This window comes from Canis aureus, chromosome 8 (assembly GCF_053574225.1).
Source record: "Canis aureus isolate CA01 chromosome 8, VMU_Caureus_v.1.0, whole genome shotgun sequence".
In the NCBI taxonomy this organism is placed as follows: domain Eukaryota; kingdom Metazoa; phylum Chordata; class Mammalia; order Carnivora; family Canidae; genus Canis; species Canis aureus.
The window spans coordinates 36,219,997-36,240,478 of NC_135618.1; the positions used below are offsets into that span (position 1 = coordinate 36,219,997).

The 20,482-nt window shown below is 55.5% G+C and overlaps 1 protein-coding gene across 3 annotated transcripts; it reads right to left on the minus strand.

The window, feature by feature from the left end:
- Positions 1–1,318: 1,318 nt before the first annotated feature.
- Positions 1,319–12,453, minus strand: KCNA2 (potassium voltage-gated channel subfamily A member 2). Of its 3 annotated transcripts, none has more exons than XM_077905820.1 (3): positions 12,324–12,453; positions 10,704–11,043; positions 1,319–10,218 (listed from the first exon to the last, which is right to left on the minus strand). In XM_077905820.1, exon 3 carries the CDS (start codon positions 10,053–10,055, stop codon positions 8,556–8,558), a length of 1,500 nt encoding a protein of 499 aa, XP_077761946.1. In that variant the 5' UTR covers positions 10,056–10,218; positions 10,704–11,043; positions 12,324–12,453; the 3' UTR covers positions 1,319–8,555. The 3 variants fall into 3 exon arrangements, with proteins under 3 accessions (XP_077761946.1, XP_077761947.1, XP_077761948.1); XM_077905821.1 differs by lacking the exon at positions 12,324–12,453 and adding an exon at positions 11,509–11,737; XM_077905822.1 differs by lacking the exon at positions 12,324–12,453 and adding an exon at positions 11,475–11,737.
- Positions 12,454–20,482: the final 8,029 nt, after the last annotated feature.

Consider the following 20,482-nt stretch of genomic DNA (forward strand, 5'->3'; position numbering starts at 1 on the left):
ATGCCGCGCGCCAGCGGTAGCCGGGCTGCGCCTGCTCTCTCCCCCATGTCCTGCCCGCAGCCCTTTGCCCCTTTCCAGCCGCACCTGGCGGGGCACGGGCCTTGCCCTGCACTTCAGGAGCAGAGCAAGGCAGTTGCGTCAGCAGCAGGCGTGGAAAGTGCTTGGTAGCCACCCGAGCCCCGAAGATTCCCTTCCTCCCAGCCCTGCCTCTCGCTTTCTCTAGCGGCCCTTGTACAAACAAGGCAGCCAGTGTCTCGGGAGTCCTTTTTAGGGAGAAGCAGGGCTTCACGCCTGCCTCTCACAAGGGCTGGGGAGAGACACAGGACTGAGTCCTCTGGGTAGCTACCGCAGTCCTAGCGCACAGCCGTGTCTACGCTGCCCTCAATTACCTCGATGATGCAGCAGCTGTCCACATTATTATGTAATCACACCTGCCCTTGCATCCATCCCTGGAATGATGCAGGGAGTTCTCAGCTGTAAACTCATCTGGAACATTTCTGACTATTTTAGGAGTGCAGAGGAGCAGAAAGAGTTCTATCTGTTTCCACGCCAAGGTTCACGCAGCGTTAAGAGGAGGCCATCCGGGCATGCTGCCGCCACGGCCCGGTTTGCCCGCCGGTCACGCTACGCCTGGGATGGGCTTCCACTGCCTGATCTTGGCCAGCTCGGCTAGACTGGAGGCTGCCACGAACGGGGGTTGGCAGCAGGCAGCCCTGCAGTGCCCCGCCTGCCCCAGACAGCAGTGAGGACTGCCCCCTGCCCCCATCCAGGCAGGCTGCACACAGCCGAGTGCGGGATGCTAGGCTGGAGCCCTCTCCCACGGCTCTAACACGATGCTGGGGACGGTGGAGGCACAGAGTGTGGCCAGCCCAGAGCTAGCTGTTTCTCCAGAGAGGCCAGTGACTCACAGCTGCTCCGCAGCCCGTACCCACAAACTACGTTCAGTCAGGACAACAACGGGGTGGCTTTGTTAGTGCCACTGGTTATCACACATCTTGCCTTCCGTGGGACAGAGATGTTCTTTAGTTCTTCATCAAAAGCTTCACTCATACATCTCTTGAAATTCAAGCCTAGGACACCACCCATGACAAAGAAAGCCTAACAGATCAGTCCTGGGCCGCCGTGTCTTCGAGCTTTCCACCCCGCCAGATCCAAAAGTTTGGAATAACTTTTTTGGCTTCAGTGATGAGGTTACAGCCAACCAGGGCAGATGGAACAAAGGAAAAAGCACCTGGCCCTTAGATCAGACTTCCCTTTTATCCCCAAGTCAGGCAGCCACCTGGGAGGGATGGGAAAGAGGTGATCCTGGAGCCCAATCGTTTGTTAGGAAAGAACTGCCTTCTAGAGAGGTTCCTACGTGGAAGCAAAAGAGCTGAACCGGAGAGGTGGTAAGAATGCAAAGGAAGGTCGTTTAAAAATTCAAATAAACGCCGTTTATTCCTCGGATTGCCAAATTTATTCCACATCAGTGAAGCTAAGGGGATCAGTCACTGTATAATTTTTGAAACAACGGTATACATATATACATATACTATACATATATATACACAGATATATGTATATATGGAAAACCTCTGATAACTCAGGACCAAGTAACCAAAACCTCAGTTACCGCAGGCATTACGTTCTCTTACTCTACTTTCTGTAGGAAGAGGCAAATGACAGCAAGGGCATTATCTGATGAGCCAGGACGCACCCAGATGGCCAACTTCTGGGAATGCCTTGCAGCCAGCATACGTTCAGCCCGTCTCTTTGGTCTCTTCCGTCTGCACTTCCGCACGATGAGCACTGAGGTTTACAGTGTTGACCCTGAGCAATGCAAGGTCTTCTGTCGTCTCCAAACTCTCTACTTGCTAAGGCAGGAAAGTTTATACTGACCTACTTAGGAAATGGGTTTGTTTTTGTTTTTGTTTTTTCTCAACAGCAAAGGTTGAACCCACACGTGGCGTCCCATTCCCACTCAAACAACCATGGTTGTAAAGCAGTCGGGACACTCCCTTCCCTGAGGATTTTCCCATCAGTTAACTGAGGTTTCGCTGTACACACGTGTATAGAGCAAGGTAGACTGAGAAGGGTGCAATAGGACCCTGGGGTTGCCAGCCTTCCTGATTGTCCAGTCTGAATATTTAACCTCACAGATTCTTTCTTCAGGAGAGGGGGTTTCTCCTGAAGCTCCCAGTTATGTGTGCAAATACATGTGCAACTGCGCACAGTAGTGGGTGGTGGGGCCTTTGCTTCCCCAACGTCATGCCCTAACCACCCACTTTCTATCCCTGTAGACGTCTACCCTCAATAACTTGCTTCCCTCCACAGCTCTCAAGGAGTCCCTCTGGTTAAGCGAGTCAGCTTATTTTTGAAGGACAGCCAGAGGGCAACTCCCCAGATGTGCCCAGGCTACCTATCCCAGGTAGGATGCTCCAGGCCACATTCCCCCAACGTCTGTCTCCCCAGGGAGGGGGGCGGGGGGGGGAGGGGAGACAAATGGATTAAGTAATGGCTTTTAGTGCATGGAAATGATCTTCTGTAATGGCTCAGGATGCTTTATTCTTATCTGTTGGTAAGTGCTTTCCCGCGGGGTCCCATTATACCCTGCCAGACTGACTGACAGGCAGATGGGCTGGCGTGAGGTCGCCCGCACTGAAGGCTGCAGCGCCTCATGGGTGGTGAGAATGCCCTGTGAGAGCTGGCAGAGAGGGGCGGCTGGGAGGGACAGGGGGACCGAGGGGCCCGCAGGGACAGAGAGATGTGCCTGTGGGAAAGAGCGCGACCAAGAAGGCCTTCTCGCGGCCCTTCCTTGCCGCCCGCCCGCGCTGCACCTCAGCCTATGTGTACACTCCAAAGGAGGGTCAGAGCCCCCGGGGGCAGGAATTGCGTGGACTTGCAGGAAGAAGAGGGAACCACAGACAGTGATCTAGTGCCCAGAAGCCAAGGGTATTATCTGATAATCCAGGTACTATCCCTTTTCGGTCCTGAGAACATGGTTTTGAAATAGCTATTGCTAAAGAAAACAGTCACGATTTATTGTATTGCACTTTTCCTTGTTAAAAATGTTCAAACGCAAACTATGAGAGATGGAGCTGAGCTTTGGTGGGAAGGGAAGCAGAAAGAAAGGAAAAGGGAACCAGATCATTTTAGGGAAGAGACCCAGCCCAGCTTGCAGAGGCTCCGCCTCCACCGAAACCTGCTTGCTGCTTTGGTGGGGAAACACACCAACACTTCAGGGCTGACTCTGAAGACAAGGATGACGGTCACGGGAGCCACAGGGATACCTCCCGGCATCCAGCACCCTGCTAGCTGACTCAGGTGGCTAACAATGTTAGAGGTTAAGGTCTTGAGTTCAAACCTGGCAATGGACACTTTGCAGAGGGTGGGGGATCTCCACTGTGCCAAGGAGCACCCCAGGTGTTACAGCCCGTGTGGACCAGCCTCTCAGACCAGGCAGCCATCACCCAGATGGAGGCTGTTATAATAATGGGCCCCAGGAGAGCCAGAGGTAGACCAGAGCTCACCATCCCCACTCCTGGGTAAACAAAGTCCTGTGCTCTTCCTGCCTGCCACGGGGGCTCTGGTGCCACCCTCACGTGCAGTTTGCAAACTGTCCTAAGGTCTCCTTTGGGGAAAGTCAGCCTCCAAATCTTTCCTCCATTACTGCGGGCTGCACTAAACCCCCAGCCTGAGACTCTTCAGGGGGCTGCCCTCCCCCAACATGGCTCAGTGCTGATACTCTATGGCTGACTCTGAGGAAGGAAGTTGGCCAAGTCCACCACGATGATGGAGAGATCCAGGGACAGCAGATAGGACAAGCCGGTCCTGAAGCCCTCCCCACACGAGCACACAGGCCCACAAAACTCTCACACAAAGCCAATGGGGCCTGGAGGCACACTCCTTTCAAGAGGCTAACCTCCTGGGACACACTAGTCCATCCTCAGAAGCCCAGCTGACAGGGACAGAGGGAAGCCGAGAGGAAGGAAGACAGCGTGTCAGACACCACAGAAGCTTCAGGAAGCACAGGGCCCTAATTATGTCCTCAGTTAGGTTTCAGCTCTTGCAAAGTTTACACAGCAAGAGGACCCTCTCTTCCTGGTCATCTCTCCGCCTTTTCTGGACTTCTTTCTCTTTAGCCTCCTGAAAACTCCAACTTACTTGAAAGTTTGAGCTCATGGAGACACCTGCTGAAGCCGAAGGGGAAACTGCTACCTTCACTTGGAAGCTCACGGAAGGCCCGGCATCTTGCACTGAACGTGCACAGTCGAGCCCACGCGTCCATTCCCTGCTGCTGCCCATTCCTCTGTGAAGACGGGGTGCTCTGGCCATCGTGGGACCCGCCTGGGAGGGCCACAGGAGCGAAACCAAGATGCCCGAGCTGATGCCTGACTTCAGTTCCCAACTTCCATCCACGGTGATGCCTTGGCCAGAAAAGCACTCAGCTCTCAGCCAGTCCTACCAGTGGGAGGAAGCAGCTCTGTGCGCCACCCAAAACAGTGAGGAACCTTACAAAGCATTTAAATCTGGCCTTAGAATATAGGATAAAAATCAGGCTGTCTGGAAAATGATCGCTTGCTCCTGTGGCATGAGGTCTGTGTCCTTAATCATGTTTTAGGTAAGCTGAGTTAGTGTGCATTTCCACAAGGCCTAGCAATTAGATGGGAGGCAGGGAGTCCAGGTAGAGGCCTGGCAAAGGAGAGGAGCATGCCTGGCATCAAGCAACCATAGAGGGGACTCAAGGGTTGACCCCACTGGGCTTAGGCCCAAGAGCAAGTGAAATGCCACAAGCAAGGAAAGGGTGGCTCGTTTTCAGAGCCAAGTCTATGCGTGGTCTTGACTTTCAGATCCACCCTGATAAAGTCATTGAGGATGGAAGGGCATTAGGGTCTGTGGACTGACAGGATGCTGGGGCATCTTCACTCTGGTTTTGGGCTCAGAACCCTGCACTTTCTTGGGCCATCCTAGCTTTCAAGAGAATGGAGCTGAATCTAGAGATCCCAGGGGTTGGGAACAGGGGAGCCTGGGCCAGAGGATTGTCTATGTGGACTCGCTCTGAAGGATAGGGCATGGCAAGGAGTGAAATAGGCTGCTGGTTGTCCTAGGTCTTCCCACACCCACATTTCTGGTGGGAGGAAGGTAAATAAGTAGAAGCCCTATGAGATTCCCAGTCTTAATCGGAGATCTGCCTAACAATAAACCTCAGAGTTTACTTCTCTGAAATCTGGAGGTGAAAGAAAGAGGGTAGAGAAAGAGGCTTCTTGAAGGCTACTGAAGGGTGTGGCTGCAGGCTTGGGAAAGGTGATGAAATCTCATCTTTTGTTTGTGCCTACTACTAATTTATAGCTTTGGGGGCAGAGAGATGGATCTGAGTACACGTGCACATGTACATAATCCATGTGAATTGTGTGCGTATGTGCTTGGGTGTGTGTGCTGGATTTTGTGTGCCTCACATGAGTAAATAAATGCATTGGGTGTATAAACTGAGTTTGTATGTGTTTTATGGGCAGAAACAATATAAAGTATCCTTGGTGTACTGTGTACTCATATCCATTGTGTTCATGTGGTTTTTATGCATTTGCCTCTGAGCTGTCATTGTGTCTTTGTGTGTGGTGTATGTAGGTCTTCTGTGTTATGTTCTGTATTGGTGAGTATGTTCCAGGTTTGTACCGAATGTGCATATTCTGGATACCAGTGTAGTTCTCTGTCATCTGTGTATGCCCTTTTCATTAGCTGGCCTCTGTGCATTTCACATAGCATGTTTTATATTTGTGTGTGGCAACAGTATATCTGTTTTGCCGTGGGTGTGCATACATGTGTGCCTACACCTGTGGGTATTTTATAATCCCCAGGTCAAGGACACAGGGATAGATCTCCCCACTTACCAAGGCCTTGGGTATGGGCTGTTTTACCATCTGTTTCCCAAGGTCTGTGCCCTTCCTACCCCACGTCTTGGAAATTCAGCACCACCTCCCATGAAGGAGAGGAAGAGAAGCACAGGGGCATCGCACTGGGCATGGGGTGTCCTGCAGATCCCTGGGGAAGTGGGTGACCAGGAACTAATGAGCACCCTGGGCCTAGCACCCTGAGCTGGTGCCCCACCCCCCAAGGTAACTGTAGGTGCTAAATAGCCAACGGTGAGGCGAGGCCTAGAGCCACCACTTGGTGGCCTGGACCACACAACTCACTGTGTTTGGGAAATGTAAGCTGTTATGTGGGAAGGCAAAGGAGCCAGTCTGTGAAGCGAAAGCCTCCCCAACTCAACCCATCCCAGGGCCAGCCTGAACTCCACCCGTAGGTGGTGCAGGGCTCATTCACTCTCAATCTGTCCCAGGCCAGTGAATGATTCTCTGCCCACCCTTTGGTTTGTTTAAAAGCAGCTCTGATTGCCAGTTCAATGGGGAGAGAGTTTGAGACTGGCAATTGAAAGGATGCCTGTGGATCATCTAGCATCTCCATCCCTTCGTCCAGGACTTCAGAAGTTTCCACACAGAGGAAGCTTCCTTCAAGTCTAGACCTGAGGCATTGGGTCCCTGGAAGCCTTCCTCCTCGCATCCCTGGTTTCAAGCATCCATTCTGGCTCTTTAGGAAAAGGGTCATTAAAGTGACTGATGCAGAGCCAAATGACAAGAAAAACCAAAGAGAGCGGGCAAAGACGGGAAGAGAGATGATTAACATGATGGGCTGTAGAGAGGAGGCCTGGGGTGGGTCTGGCCCAGGGCAGCTGGAGCTGTGAGGGCCACAGGCCCTTGTGCACTCGGTAAGACGAGCTTCAGCCATGGCAAACTGAAGCTGCAGCACATGGAGGGCAGAAGGACAATTCTAACATCTAAGAATCCATGAAGACTGGAGTGTCTGAGGCAACGGCGGCAAACCCAGTCCCAGTGGGGTTATCAATGAGATAAATTAACCCATTAGGCCTCTCAGACAACCAAGCCACCAAGCAGTGGATTTGCTCCTGAACCTGAACTCCAGAGAATGAATATATACATATATATATATATAAGTATGTGTGTGTGTGCATGTGTGCATATCTACATATACACACACATGTATGTATGTATATAATACTCAGTATATACATACATACGCTAGTGCACATAGTCAAACACATGCATAAATTGCCCTGTGTCAGAAATATTGCATAAGCTTATACAAGGTTCAAACGCAATTTCTTCTATAGCTAGCTAGGCAGAGGGACTCGTGAAAGATACTCAATAGGTATTTTTATACATTGGATCCACAAATCCGCCTGTCCTCGGGACCAGAGGCCCTGGTCAGCTATAGAGTCATGCCCGTGACTAGGTTAATTCTTAAGGTGCAGTTACGTGAGGGGTTCAGGCGCTGCTCTCCTGCTCACTTTCCAGGCTTTGTGGAGGTCTGTGCCCCCACGTGGAAGATAGAATAAGGGACGGGGTGGGCTGGAGAGCCAGAGGCTTTGGTTCCTCCTTCCAAGTAGTCTCTTTTTTTTTTCCGACTGAGGGCTTTTGTCCTCCATTGGGGGGCGTGGTGGGGGGGGACACCAACCCCTAGGTCAATGCCACTCCGGGGCTACGAAGACGCCAAACATGAATACTGTGTTAGGCTACTAAGAAAATAGGTTATCTCCTGTGTTTTAAATATTGAGATTCATGCAGCAAACACCCATGCAGCTCTATCGCGTCACTGGTAATTGCACTGCGGGGCCAGAGCAGCTGGCACAGCACGAGGAAAGCAGACGTCTGCAAACTCCAGTATAACGAAGAAGTCAGACGTGTTTTGTGACCCTGAAGCCTGCAAGGATGGTGAGATCTGAAGCGGAGAGGTCCCTTGGTTGGTTAGCTTCTCCCCATAGGCCTAAGAGCAAACGTGCAACTTGACAGCTCACATTCGGTCATATAGGCGGTCCCTCCCCCTGGGGTTCCCTCACAGCCACACCGCAGAGAAAAACCAAATGCAGCATTTTCCGTTATGAAACACCAGCCTCCAGAGCATCTACTTGGCAACTGCAGTTCACAAACCCCAGCCCGTGACACAGAAAGTAATTCCAATACACAGGACTGTGTGTTCTTTTCAATGCAAAAATGGGAATGACCTTTTGAATCACTACCAGTGCTTTCAAGCTAAGCCATCATGGTTTTCCTCTGGGAAGGGGGAGGTGGGCTCATACGGGACGAGGCGGTTGGGGGCCCAGTGGGGAGTGGAGTGGTGGCGGAGGATGCTCGGGAAGGGTCGGGTGTGTCTCTTGGGGTGCTGTGTGCATTTAATTAGGAAAGGAAGGTGGCACAGATGTGGTGGGTTATGTATTCAATGTGAGGTGGACCCCCCCCGCCCATGTGTCCTTCTGAGATTCTGGCTCCACTGGTGACTCCCCTGTTTGGAAACCCCTAAGCCGGTGATGAAGATTTGCATGAAAGCCATGGATAGATATTCTGTGTTCTAAATCAAAAATCAAAAGATCAAAAGTCACTTGCACGACTATTGCTTTCCATGCAGAACCAGATACACACTGTAGAACATGTTACTACAATGCAGGCTATTATGCAGTATCTGCATTAGTTCCATGGAGCTGAGAGTACGTTAATAGGTTTCAATCAGACATCAGTTAACATTTTGGTAATATTCACATAGTTTGTATTAGCCAAAGTGCAGTTGGCCGTTTTCAAGTTTTCCTCTCTAAAGTCCTCGTTACTGTTGTTTACCCCCTCCTGGATCTCCATGTAATCAGACTTACTAATGGTAGAGGCACTTCTACTTTTCTTCAGGTCAGGGGAGGATGGGATCTTTGGGCAGCTCGTCACTTGCAGGTACTGGGCCTGCTCCTCCCCCTCCGTCTCCCGGTGGTAGAAGTAGTTGAAGTTGGACACTATGACGGGGACCGGTAAGGCAATGGTTAACACACCTGCAATTGCACACAGGGAACCCACGATCTTTCCCCCAATGGTAGTTGGAACCATGTCTCCATAGCCTACAGTTGTCATGGAGACGACTGCCCACCAGAAGGCATCCGGGATGCTGGGGAACTGGGACTCTCGCTCATCGGCCTCTGCGAAATAGACAGCACTAGAGAAAAGGATGACCCCAATGAAGAGAAAGAATATTAGGAGGCCCAATTCTCTCATGCTGGCTTTGAGGGTCTGACCTAGAATCTGGAGACCTTTGGAGTGTCTAGACAACTTGAAAATCCTAAAGACTCTTACCAACCGGATGACACGGAGGATGGCCAGTGACATGGCCTGCTGGCCCTGCTGGGCATCCTCTGGCTTCTCAGCCAGCTCCGTCCCCAGGGTGATGAAGTAGGGAATGATGGCCACAATGTCAATGATGTTCATGATGTTAGTGAAGAAGCCGGCTTTGCTGGGACAGGCAAAGAACCTCACTAAGAATTCAAACGAGAACCAGATGATGCAGAGGGTTTCTACGATGAAGAAGGGGTCGGTGAAGGAAGTTGACTGCTGGTACCCGATTGTGCTGTTGGAGTAGGTGTGGAAGGTCACCCCGCCACCGTGCATGTCCTCGTTCTCATCCCGGAATATGGGCAGGGTTTCCAGGCAGAAGCTCACGATCGAGATCAGGATCACCATGACAGATACGATAGCTATAATCCTGGCAGGCCCAGAGCTCTCTGGGTATTCAAAGAGAAGCCACACTTGCCTCTGAAACTCATTTTCGGGCAGAGGACGCTCTTCCTCCTTGATGTAGCCTTCATCTTCCCGAAACATCTCCATCGCTTCTTCTCCCAACTCGTAAAACCGAATTTCTTCGGAGAAAATGTCTAAGGGCACGTTCACAGGCCGTCTCAGCCGGCCCCCGGACTGGTAGTAGTACAAAATGGCATCAAAGCTGGGGCGGTTCCGATCGAAAAAGTACTCGTTTCGGAGGGGGTCAAAGTACCTCATCCGCTTCTTGGGGTCCCCTAAGAGGGTCTCCGGAAACTGGGCTAAGGTCTTGAGCTGGGTCTCAAAACGCAGCCCCGAGATGTTGATGACCACCCTCTCACAGCACTCATGGTCTGCCTCGGGGTCGTAGGTGTCCTGCGGGTGCCCGGGGAGGGCGGCAGCCTCGTCCGCTGGCTCTCCAGTGGCCACTGTCATAATGGGGACTGAGAGAAGGATCTCACGCTATGCCTTCCAGCTGCCTGGTGGCAGGGAGCTCAGGGTGCTGCTTACGGCCCCAGGAAACACAGGAGCATTGGCCTGGGTTCCTGCAGGAGAGCCCTGATGGCTCTCTGAGGGCCAGAGAGATAGCCCGGCTTGGCTGAAAGACAGAGGCAGTTAAGGAGGTGAGACCACTCAGCATTGGCAGCCTGACCTGCCTTGCTGCTCCTTGACTCCTCTCTCTCAGCCAAGAGCTCGGAAACATGACCGCCATGGGCATCCCCATCACCACCACTGCCACCACCATCATCAAAAAGCAAAGCTTACGTTCACCTTGTAACCTGGCTGGGGATCAGAGGCAAGCGGGTGGCGGTCTCTCGAGAAAGCTCTGGATTGCCCTGTGCTGGGGGAAGGTGGCTGGTACAGGGCCCCCCCTCTGCACTGCACAGGAGTGCAAGTGTCATAGAGCAGAGCCCCATACTAGAGGCTGAAAGGGAGCCCTCTCCCAGGCACTGAACTAATGTCTTGCAGATACCTGCACCCTGGGAGGAATTCACAGTGGTGGATCTTGGGCTTGGGTCTCCCTCACGGCCCCCTCTCCAGTTACTCTACACACGGCTGTTATTAAATAAGAGACTGATTTACCTGGCAAGGCAGGAACCTGAAGCTCTCTTCCTCGAAGGGCTGATCAGATACTGTGGGAATCCTAGATACACAAATAGGCAGCCCGACTGCCCATCACGTCTTCTCACTTGAGCGAGAAATAATGGTGAGTCATTCTGGGCAGGAGGGCAGGCTCCAGGTCCTGGAGGTGAGCTCCAGAACTGGGCTGGCCTGGAAGGGCAGTGGAGCGCCTGGCCAGGGGCACAAGGGCCTCGAGGACCGCCACACTTGGGTCTGGAGTAAGATGGAAGGAAGGAGGCAAGATGTGAAGCTCAGCAAAAGCTGGAGTCCTCCTGGCTGTCCTCAAGAGGTGTGACGTTGCCTGGAAAAAACAGCAGCAAGGTGGAACCAGGGCTTTCGGGTGGCCGGTGCCAAGATTTAGGAGGGCTCGCCAGGCTTCCCTTCCATGCCCACCTTCCGTGCTGGTGTCGTACCTGAGACCTGGCCCTCAGCCTCCCAGCCTCCTCTGGGCAGGCTTCCATTAGCTGGAAGCATTTTCTCCCAGGGAACAAGCCTTCAGGCTTGGCTGGGCCTGCCTCCTCGGGGGCCTCCCTGGGCCCAGTCCCATCGTCCTTGGTCCTCACCAGCCGTCAGGAGGGAATCTGGGCCAAGCCCTCCCACCCCCAGGTCAGGCTGGGGCATCTCCCCAGCCCAGCCGACCGACCGCGGGCTCTAACCCCGCAGGGCCCAGGGGGAGGAAGAACGCCCCCCCCCCCATCCCTGGCCCGGCCGGGGCCCCAGGTCCCCACGCACAGGCCATCCCAGCCCATCTAGGGAGGCTCCTCACACAGGAAGGTCGACTCCAGCGAGGCTGGCCGGCCTGGTCCCAGGACTTGCTGTCCCTAGGGGGTCGCCGGGCTGTAGGCTTCCCTCCGAGCAGGGTGGCATTTGATCTGGGGCCACCGATCCTGCCCCGGCACAGCCTCGCGTCCCCGCGGCAGGAGCGCAGAGCCGGGGCTCGGGGAGCTTGGCAGCCACGGCCGGGGACCCCGGGATCCCGAGGAGCCCGAGGAGCCCGAGGAGCCCGGCAGCAGCCGCGTCCGGTCTGGCCCCCTGCCGGCCGAGCGCGCCCCGGGGCGGGGAGGGTCCGGGCCGGGGCCCCGCGCCGCCCTCACAGCGAGGGGTGACCCTGGCCGCCAGGGTCCGCGTGGGGGGCGCTGCCCGACCTCCGCGTCGTCCTCCGCGGCGCGGCCAGGGAGCGGGACGGCCCTGCCCCCGCCGCGGAGCCCCTGGATCCGCAGCCGCGGCCGGGAAGGCAGGCCGGCGCCCCCCGCGATTCGGGTCCCAGCCGCCGGCACCGCCGAGCACACCCGGCTCTGCCGTCACCCCGCAGCTCCGCCCGCGCCGTGCGCAGCCCCGGGCCCGAGCCCGAGCCCAGCCGGCGCCCCCCCCAGCAGCCGGTGCCCCCCCGGCCCCCGCCCCCCCAGCCGGTGCCTGCCCCCCCGCCGGCGCCCCCCCGCCCCCCGCCGGCGCCCCCCCAGCGGGTGCCCCCCCAGCCGGCGCCCCCCCCCGCCCCGACTCAGCCGAGCCCGCCGCGCTGCAGGCTGCGCCGCCCGGTCCCGCAGCCCCCGCGCGCAGCCCCGCGCCCCGACTCGGCTTTACCCTTCCCGCCGGGCACCCGGGGCCTCCATGCTCCTGGGCGACGGCGAGCGCCGGCCGAGCGGCGGTGGCGGGCGGGTGCGGGCGGCCAGCCGGAGCCGGCTCTGCAGTCCCGCGGGCGGCGCGTACCGAGCGCCCCGCCGCCGCCCGCAGCCGCACCGCCCCCCGCGCCCCGCAGCGCCGCACCTGGCCCGGCAGCGAACTCCAATTAAAGGGCCGGCGGGGCCCAGAGCCGAGCAGGTGGCCGAGCCCAGCTCGCCGCAGACGCCTGGGGCCACCGCTGGGGGGGTTATGGGGGGCGCCGGCTGGGGGGGAGCAGGGGGGACGCCGGCTGGGGGGGGCATGGGGGGCGCCGGCTGGGGGGGAGCAGGGGGGCGCCGGCTGCGGGGTTTATGGGGGGCGCCGGCTGGGGGGAGAGGGCGCCGGCTGGGGGGGTTATGGGGGGCGCCGGCTGGGGGGATTATGGGGGGCGCCGGCTGGGGGGGAGCAGGGGGGCGCCGGCTGCGAGGGTTATGGGGGCGCCGGCTGGGGGGAGAGGGCGCCAGCTGGGGGTGTTATGGGGGGCGCCGGCTGGGGGGGCCAGGGCCACGAGCTGAGGGCGGGCGCAGGGTGTTGGCGTGCAGGACGCAGTGGCTGAAACCTGCTGCTGGGGGTCCTGCCAAGGAGCAGAGCTGCAGAGCCGGTGGGGGGGGGGTCGGCCTCCCTCCCTCCCTCCCCCAGGCTGCAGGGAAGGCTGTATGCCCCCCCCCCCCCCTCCCGCAAACGGTCTCTCTGCGGACTTTCACAGAGCCAGCTGGCCCACGGGCCTGACACTGGGGGCACAGCCCCTGGGACCAGGGTGGCCAGAGCAGGATGCCCTCTGCTTTTGGAATAAACTGTATGGGAAGCCCAGCCTGTCCTCTGCTCAGATGGTGGATCCCAGAGGGCCCAGGGTGCTCTTGGGAGCCACAGGACAGCTCATGGCCCTGGGAGTTCTGGTCTCTGAATCTGTGTCAGAATCACAGTTCCAACCAGGGATTCCTTGAGCCTCCCCCCAGAGGGGCTCCAGCCCCAGGGAGGCTCCCGCTGGGTCCTCCTTGCTGAGACCTTCCTCCCCAGGCCTGCGGCTCGCGATGGAAGTTCTGAGAGCCTGCCAGGTCCAGCTCTGTGGAATTGCTGCCTGCCACTAGGGTAGTCGGCTAGGTTTGGTGGAGAGCTGCAGGGGGTGGGCCCGGAGGGCAGGGGCCTTAGTGAGCCCTGGACTACTATAAAACAGGACTGGTTTGGTCTAGAAGTTAGACCCTCAGTGACCCAGCCTGAGCGTGGCCTGGGGTGTTTTGGAGTCAGCCAGGCTGGGACTTAAATCCCTGCCAGGTACTAGCTGAATTAATTCAAGTTTCTGGACTTGTGTCCTCATCTGCAAAATGGGGACACTTCACGGGCTGCTGGAAGGGTTAAGTGGCTTCTGGGAAGAGTGTAGGTGCCCCAGACACTCCGCAAATGATGAGTTCTCCACTCTGCTTCCCTGTGAAAGTCCCCGTGACTCCCAGCCTGTAGCTTAGCTTGTGACTGCTGCTCTAAGAGCCCAGTCCCTGGGCTTGGCTGGCCTGTTCCCTCTGCTTCCCAGGGTACCACGCTCCTCACTTGCCCTGAGCTTTCAGGCATTCCTCCCGCCTTCAGCAGACTGTCCTCCAGTCCATGCTCGATGACACCCCTTCTACAAGCCTCACCTGCTCAGCACTGCAAGGCTCCGTGTCTCCTTCTGTCCACTCGGGTGCTTGTGGCGATTGAAGTACGATGGACATCCATTTGATCACACCTCTACACTTTCCTGGCCTTCCTCCTTTGTCAAAATGCAAGCCGTGGACAGAGAAAAGCACTCGAGGGAGCATGAATAATGGTGCTAATTGGTAACGTGTGCCTACCACGTGGCAGACACCGGGCCCAGCACCTCCAGCGCAGCGGAGCCTTGATCCAGCCCCCTGAGCTCGTTTCTACATCAGTACCGTTTCAGGGGAGAGGAGACTGAGGCAGAGACAGGTGAAGCAACCTGCCCAAGGTCACTAAGTGGTGGCTCAGAGACGTGAATCAGGGGTCTGTGACTCCAGGGCAGACACCCTCAGCCCCCACAACACCCTGCTCGGGTACAGCGAGCAGCCTCCGACCCCCCCACCTCTGTCCTGTCTGATTGGCCTCAGGGGGTATGTCCTCCTACCTCCCCCCTTTCAGCCTGCCATAAGTGTGAACAACAGAAGAGAAATTAAGGAAAGAAGGAGAGAAAGAAAAAAACCCCTGACATCAGTTGTACAAGGGCACAGGGCGTGCCTCGTCCCCGAGTGGTCGGTCTTGGTTGGGTGGGCTGTGCTGTCTGAGAACAAGAACACGGGCCCAATTCCCACCTCTGACACTTCCTAGCTGTGTAAACTTGAGCAAATTGTCTAAACTCTTTGAGCCTCCATTTCTCGTTTGTTGTGTAGGATGGTGGAACTACTCACAGGGTGGTCTGGTTTAAGCCAGTTACGATGGACAGCTGGCCTCACCTCGCTGTTTAATCACTGTTTAATCACTGTTTCCAGCCCGAAAGAGGTCACCATTTCCTACTTCTGGCCACTGAAGAACAGTTGGAGTGCCCCCTTGATCCCTCCCTGGGGTCGATCAAACCCGGGAGGACCACTCCTTTATCCTTCAGTTGGCTTTCCTGCTTGGGGGCCATGCCTTGCCTTCAGTAGAGTGACCCGCCAGGGACCTGAAGTTGTGGGTTCCTGTACTCTGTGACTACGGTCACTGAAAGGAAGAGTTTATGACAGGGCACATCCATGCCTCACCCCGGCCCTCAGCGGCAACACCCTCCTCCCGAGGCTCTTCAGCTACAAGAGGGATGTTCTCTTAGTACTTCCCATTGCAATTTATGAGCACTGAAGACTACATGAGCTCCCTTCTCAGGTGTCACTCCCAGAGGAGAGGCTCTCCCTCCTTGCAGGACTGTCACCTCTACTGATGCTTGGTTGCCCGCCCACCGTGGTGGCGCAGCTCCCTCTAACCCACAGGCAGCAGGTCAGGGAAGCATGGAATGTGGGCCAAAGCACCCGGCTGACAGCTGTCCATAGGTCATTTGACTGCACCCTTTGGCACCACCTGGAGGGAGAGATGCCATGATCTCTGTTTTACAGATGAAGATACTCAAAGAGGACAAGCTGCTTCCAGGGTAATTTAGCTGGTAAGTGGTGAGGCCGTGATGGAACTCAAGAGGTCTGACTCCACAAATCACTGTTCCATTTGGCTGCCCACTTCGACCGGTAGCTGGGTGCCAGCCCTCTGGGCTTGCTTCTTGGTCTTGGGAGCATGGATTCTGGCCAGCAGAGCTTCCAACCTGACAGGAGGTCTGTTTTAGAAGCTGTTTTAGAAGTTGGAGTCAAGGCAGTGGCCCAAGAGATCTCCACGCTATGGCCTTGCCTGGTGCAGCTCTACTCATGCTTATCCCTCACTCTGGAGCTTTAGTCTTAGCATGCAGAGCTGTGTGACCCAAAGTCACTCCCTTGTCCTTTCTGTGCCTCGGTCTACTTGTAAGATAGGAAGGATAGCATTTGTCCCTGGCTCCCCTTGCTTCGTAGGGTTTAAAGAGAGAGTGGAAGGAAGGAGGGGAGGCATGAAGGATGGAGGCTAACATTCAGTGTTAGTGGGTATCAAGGTCTCATCTGTTAGCTTCAAAGAAGAGAATTTATGTGAGTGCACTTGGAGAAGCGGGAAGCCTGGTCAGTGTGGAAGCGTACACTGGGCTTGTGAGCGCTGTTGCTGCTGTCATGATTGTGCTCTGCCAGTGTGCACCATGTGTGAGGTCTGAGGACTTGCCCTGGAAGTGGAATGAGCCACCTACTTACCTGAGGGCTGCCTCCCGCAGGAAACCTTCTTTTTTTTTTTTTTTTTTCCGCAGGAAACCTTCTGAGATTAACCCCCGCTGCCTGCAAGGTCTCCTCTGTGGAGGTCTGGGCCTCAGCTCCTGTACCGCTAATCTTGGCCTTTACAAACACAAGAGGATATTAAGGAGTGGTAGAAGGGGTAGACCTTCCCTCTGCTTTTGGAGCCACTGTCCTGGGTCAGGCACTATGCTGGTGGCCTCACCCTCTCGCCCCGGCTGTTAACACCCAGAGGCAGAAGAGCACAATGCTTAAAGTACAACCTCTGGTGCTGGCGGGTCTAGGGCCCAACCCCAGGCCTGGGGTTTAGCTCTGTGCTTTAGCTCTGTGACTCAGTTCCTCACCCGAAAAATTTAATTGTGTGGCTGGGATGTAAAGCATCTGGAACAGTGTGTAGTCCATAGCGCACGCTAAGTGTTGCTTTCAGCAGATCATCCTCTGCATTGCCTGATATGGGTAGGTGGCCCGGATATTGGCGGGTGGGGCTGGGGCTGCATCTCTGAGTGTCCCAGCCTCCCACCTGTAAGAGGGACAATTCATATTCTGCAGCTGGCTCCCCAGATGGCTCCCGTCTGTATGGAGCCTGGTGGCTCAGGGGCAATCAGCTCAATCACGTGAGCCAGGTCAAGGTCCTGAGCAAAGGTTTCTTGCACCTGTGCTCCAGGCAGCCGAGCCGGCTCCCGGCCCTGCTCCAGGCTGGCTCCCTGGGTGCTCTGTCTTCAGCCCAGGCCTGTCTCTAGAGCTGCTGACTCATCAGCCTCACTTCCCAGGACGGCATCTCCCTCACAGTCCCCTGGCTGGGAAAAAGATCACCTTTTCCCTGTTGCCCAAACCAGAAACCTGGGAACGCTCTCAGCACTCTTTGCTTACCCAACCCAGATATCCCCTGCACTCAGTCCATCACTTGGCCTTGGCAACTGTTCACTTCTCTCTGATTCCATCTCCCTTTCCTGCTACCCTGGTTTCAGCCACCAGCGGGCGGGATCTGAGCCACTTTGTTCAGACCAGCTCCCCCCCATCCTTTCTCCCCACAGTTGCCATAGTAATCTTCCTAAAGTGCGAATCCAATCATGTCGCTTACTCTTAACTCCTCTTTGGCTCCCTATTGCTGTGACCCAGGCTACATGTTCTAAAAGACAAGCGGGGCCCTTCATGGTCTGGTGTGTGCCCCCCCAACCCCTTCATTGTGATGCTCTACTGGCATCAAACTAAACTGCTGTGATGGCTCTACCTGGCTTCAAACAGACATATTAAATAAAGTCCTAAAGTCAGACAGACCTGGGGTTGAGTCCTGGCTCTGGTGCTTGCCACTCATGTGATCTTGGAGTATTATTCCTTTCTGAGTTTTAATCTGTAAAATGGGGCTAATGCCTAATGCTTGGTCTGAGGACCAAATGAGGTAATGTGCACAGTGTTTATCTCAGAGCCTCACCTACAGGATGGGCTCAAGAAATATGAACTTCCAGATGGTTGTAGGTCTTCCTGCTTTGGGTAGCATCCCCACAGCCCCATTACCCCAATGACTCCCTTCCTTCCTTCCTTCCTTCCTTCCTTCCTTCCTTCCTTCCTTCCTCCCTTCCTCCCTTCCTTCCCTTCCTTTCCTTCCTTTCCTTCCTTTCCTTCCTTCCCTTCCTTCCCTTCCTTCCCTTCCTTTCTTTCTTTTTAAAGATTTATTTGAGAGAGAGAGAGAGAGAGAGAGAGAGAGAGAGAGAAAAAATGGGGTGGGGAGGGGCAGAAGCAGAGAGAGAGAGAGAACCCTCAACTAGACTCCCCGCTGGGTGCAGAGCTCATCACAGGCCCATCACATTGAGGTCTGGGGGCTGGCTCTGTCCATATCTGTCTTCCACTGGGCAGGGAGCGTCCTGAGGGCAGGTGCGTGTGTCTTGTGCCTGCATCTGTGTATCTGGTCTAGGCCCAGAGCAATCGCCCCAGCGGTGTTTGTGAACAGCAGACATTGGCAGGTGCGCAGACTCTGGCACCCACGGCTTAACAATCCCCTCTGCCTTTTAGCCCCCAGACCTAGCATCTCTGGAAGGCCCCTGCTTCTGAAGAGCCCTCAGTCACCACAGGGCCAGCCAGGAGCTTTCTTGACTCTTGCCTAATCTCCTAAGAGGGGTCCAGAAGGAGGGCTGGCTTTCAGCAACCCCCACCAGCGGGGGACACGCCTGGGCAGCCCCTGTGTCAGAGGGGGCAGCATGGTTCCCCAGGGGGTGGCTCCCTGTTATCTCACAGAGAGGGTAGGTAACTTGCTCTAAGTCACACAGCCGGTCCAGGTAAGAGCCAGGGTTTGAACTCAGGCTCCGGGATCCATGCTGTTAGCCATTCTGCTGTGTTCCTGCGCAGCTGGAGTATCCCGGCATCCTATGGGCTGGACTGGATCTTGTCCACCTGTCGCTCTATGCTTTAAGCTCTGCAAGGATTCCTAAGGCCCCTTGACGCAGACTTCACCTTCTGGCTGCTATATGCCTTCAGGGACCAGTGCTTGTTGCCTCCCTTTGTGTGTCATTTGGACTTTTCCATTGCCTTGTGCCAACCTGGAATCTTCCTCCCTGAAGCCTCTACTCAGGGGTCTTCATTCCACCTGCAGCCATAAAGCATAATGCTCCCCCGCCCCTCCCTGCCCCCAGCACACATCAGCATTCACACAGTTGAAGAGAACAGCCAGGAGTTCTGCAGCTTCTCTTCTTTGAAGCCATCAACCCCAGCCCTCCATTCCCCTTAATACCCCATGGCCTGGGGCTTTGCGTCTCTGCAAATCTGGGCCGTTCTCTTAGGGTACTGCTGGGGTAATTGCTCTTGGGGCCTTACTGTTCTCTGAAAATTGCTCTGACTTTCAAGTGAGCCTCGCACTGAGGTCCCCAGGGAAGAGCCCTTTGACCCAAGTGTGGCCCAATCAGCCCAGAGGCGGGGGTTGCTAATGCAGCCTAGCACACAGTGACTGCTTAGTGTTCGTGTCCTGTGGCTGGCTCGTCTGGGCCTGATTGTACTCTGACCCCTGTGTCCTCCTTTTCACCTCTGTACTGCCTTAGTCCATGGACCAAGGGAATGTAGCAGACTACCGAGAAGCAACTAGATATGGAAAGCTACCAGCCTGGCAGTTACAGCACCAGATTTGCCACTACTGGGATGACCTTGGATTTTTGACCTTGAGTAAGTGTTTTCCCTTCTTTGGGCCTCAGCTTCCTCATCTGTAAAATGAAAAAGCTGGACATGATATACATGACCCTATCCTTGTTCTAGGACTCGTTCTTTGACCTCATCCCAGCTAAGGAATGGGAGCCCCATGCAAACAGATGGATGTATCTCATTAACTAGTATCGTAAGTGCTCCTGTTGTAACTATTGTGGTGAGAGGACATTAAGGCTCAGAGAGGCATGTGACCTGCTCAAGGTCACAAGGCTCCCTTTAGATAGTGACGGGGCTGGGATTCATGCACAAATCCCCTCTGACTCCCAAGTCAGCAGCCCCCATCACATCTCACTGCCTGTTTAAAAAGGGAGGAAGGAATTTTGGAGATACTTTGAAACAATCCTGAAAAAATTCAAAGCAGTGCAAACCTGATGCTCAACGCATCTTAATGATGTTCTCTGAAACCAAGAAGGGTCATTACAAGGGGAACTCAGGGCTTCTTCAGCTCTGAGCCCCAATGGAGAGAAAACGGGCCAACCCTGCAGCTCGGGCAGACGGGGGGATAAGGCTAGGCCCTGTGGGTTGTTTGACAGATTAAGGGACCTCAGGAGACCTTAAAGAACAAGGCAGGGGCCTGAGTGCTGTACACCCCTTAGGAAATAGCCTTCCCCAGGATGCTAACTAAGGAGGTCGAGTCAGGGGAGTGAAGGATGAATAGGAGAGTATCAGGTGGCACATGTGTTTGTTGGATGGAACGAGCTCTGGTCTGGAGAGGCAGGGGGGCCTTGTCCAGGGAGCTCACAGCTGAGCTCTGGATGACTCAGCCTCTCTGACCCGGCTTTGAATTAGGGGAAATGAAAGACCGAGAAAGGAGGTGACAGGGCCATCTTGACAACTGGTGTTGCAGAGCCAGGAAAGTGAAGGGAGGGGGACAAAGGCCTAGGGAGGCGAGAGATGGCTAGAGAGAGGGCCAGGGAGCTAAAACTGCTGTTTCTCCGGGTCCCTGCGGGAGCCCAGCCCCAGCCAGGCCTGCGGGGCCTCTGAAATGCCGGGATCATCCGACAGTGCCACCCAGTGGCCACATGGGAGGGGTGCAGAGCGTTGCCCGGAAAAGCCAAAATTAGGTGGTTAAAAGGAAAA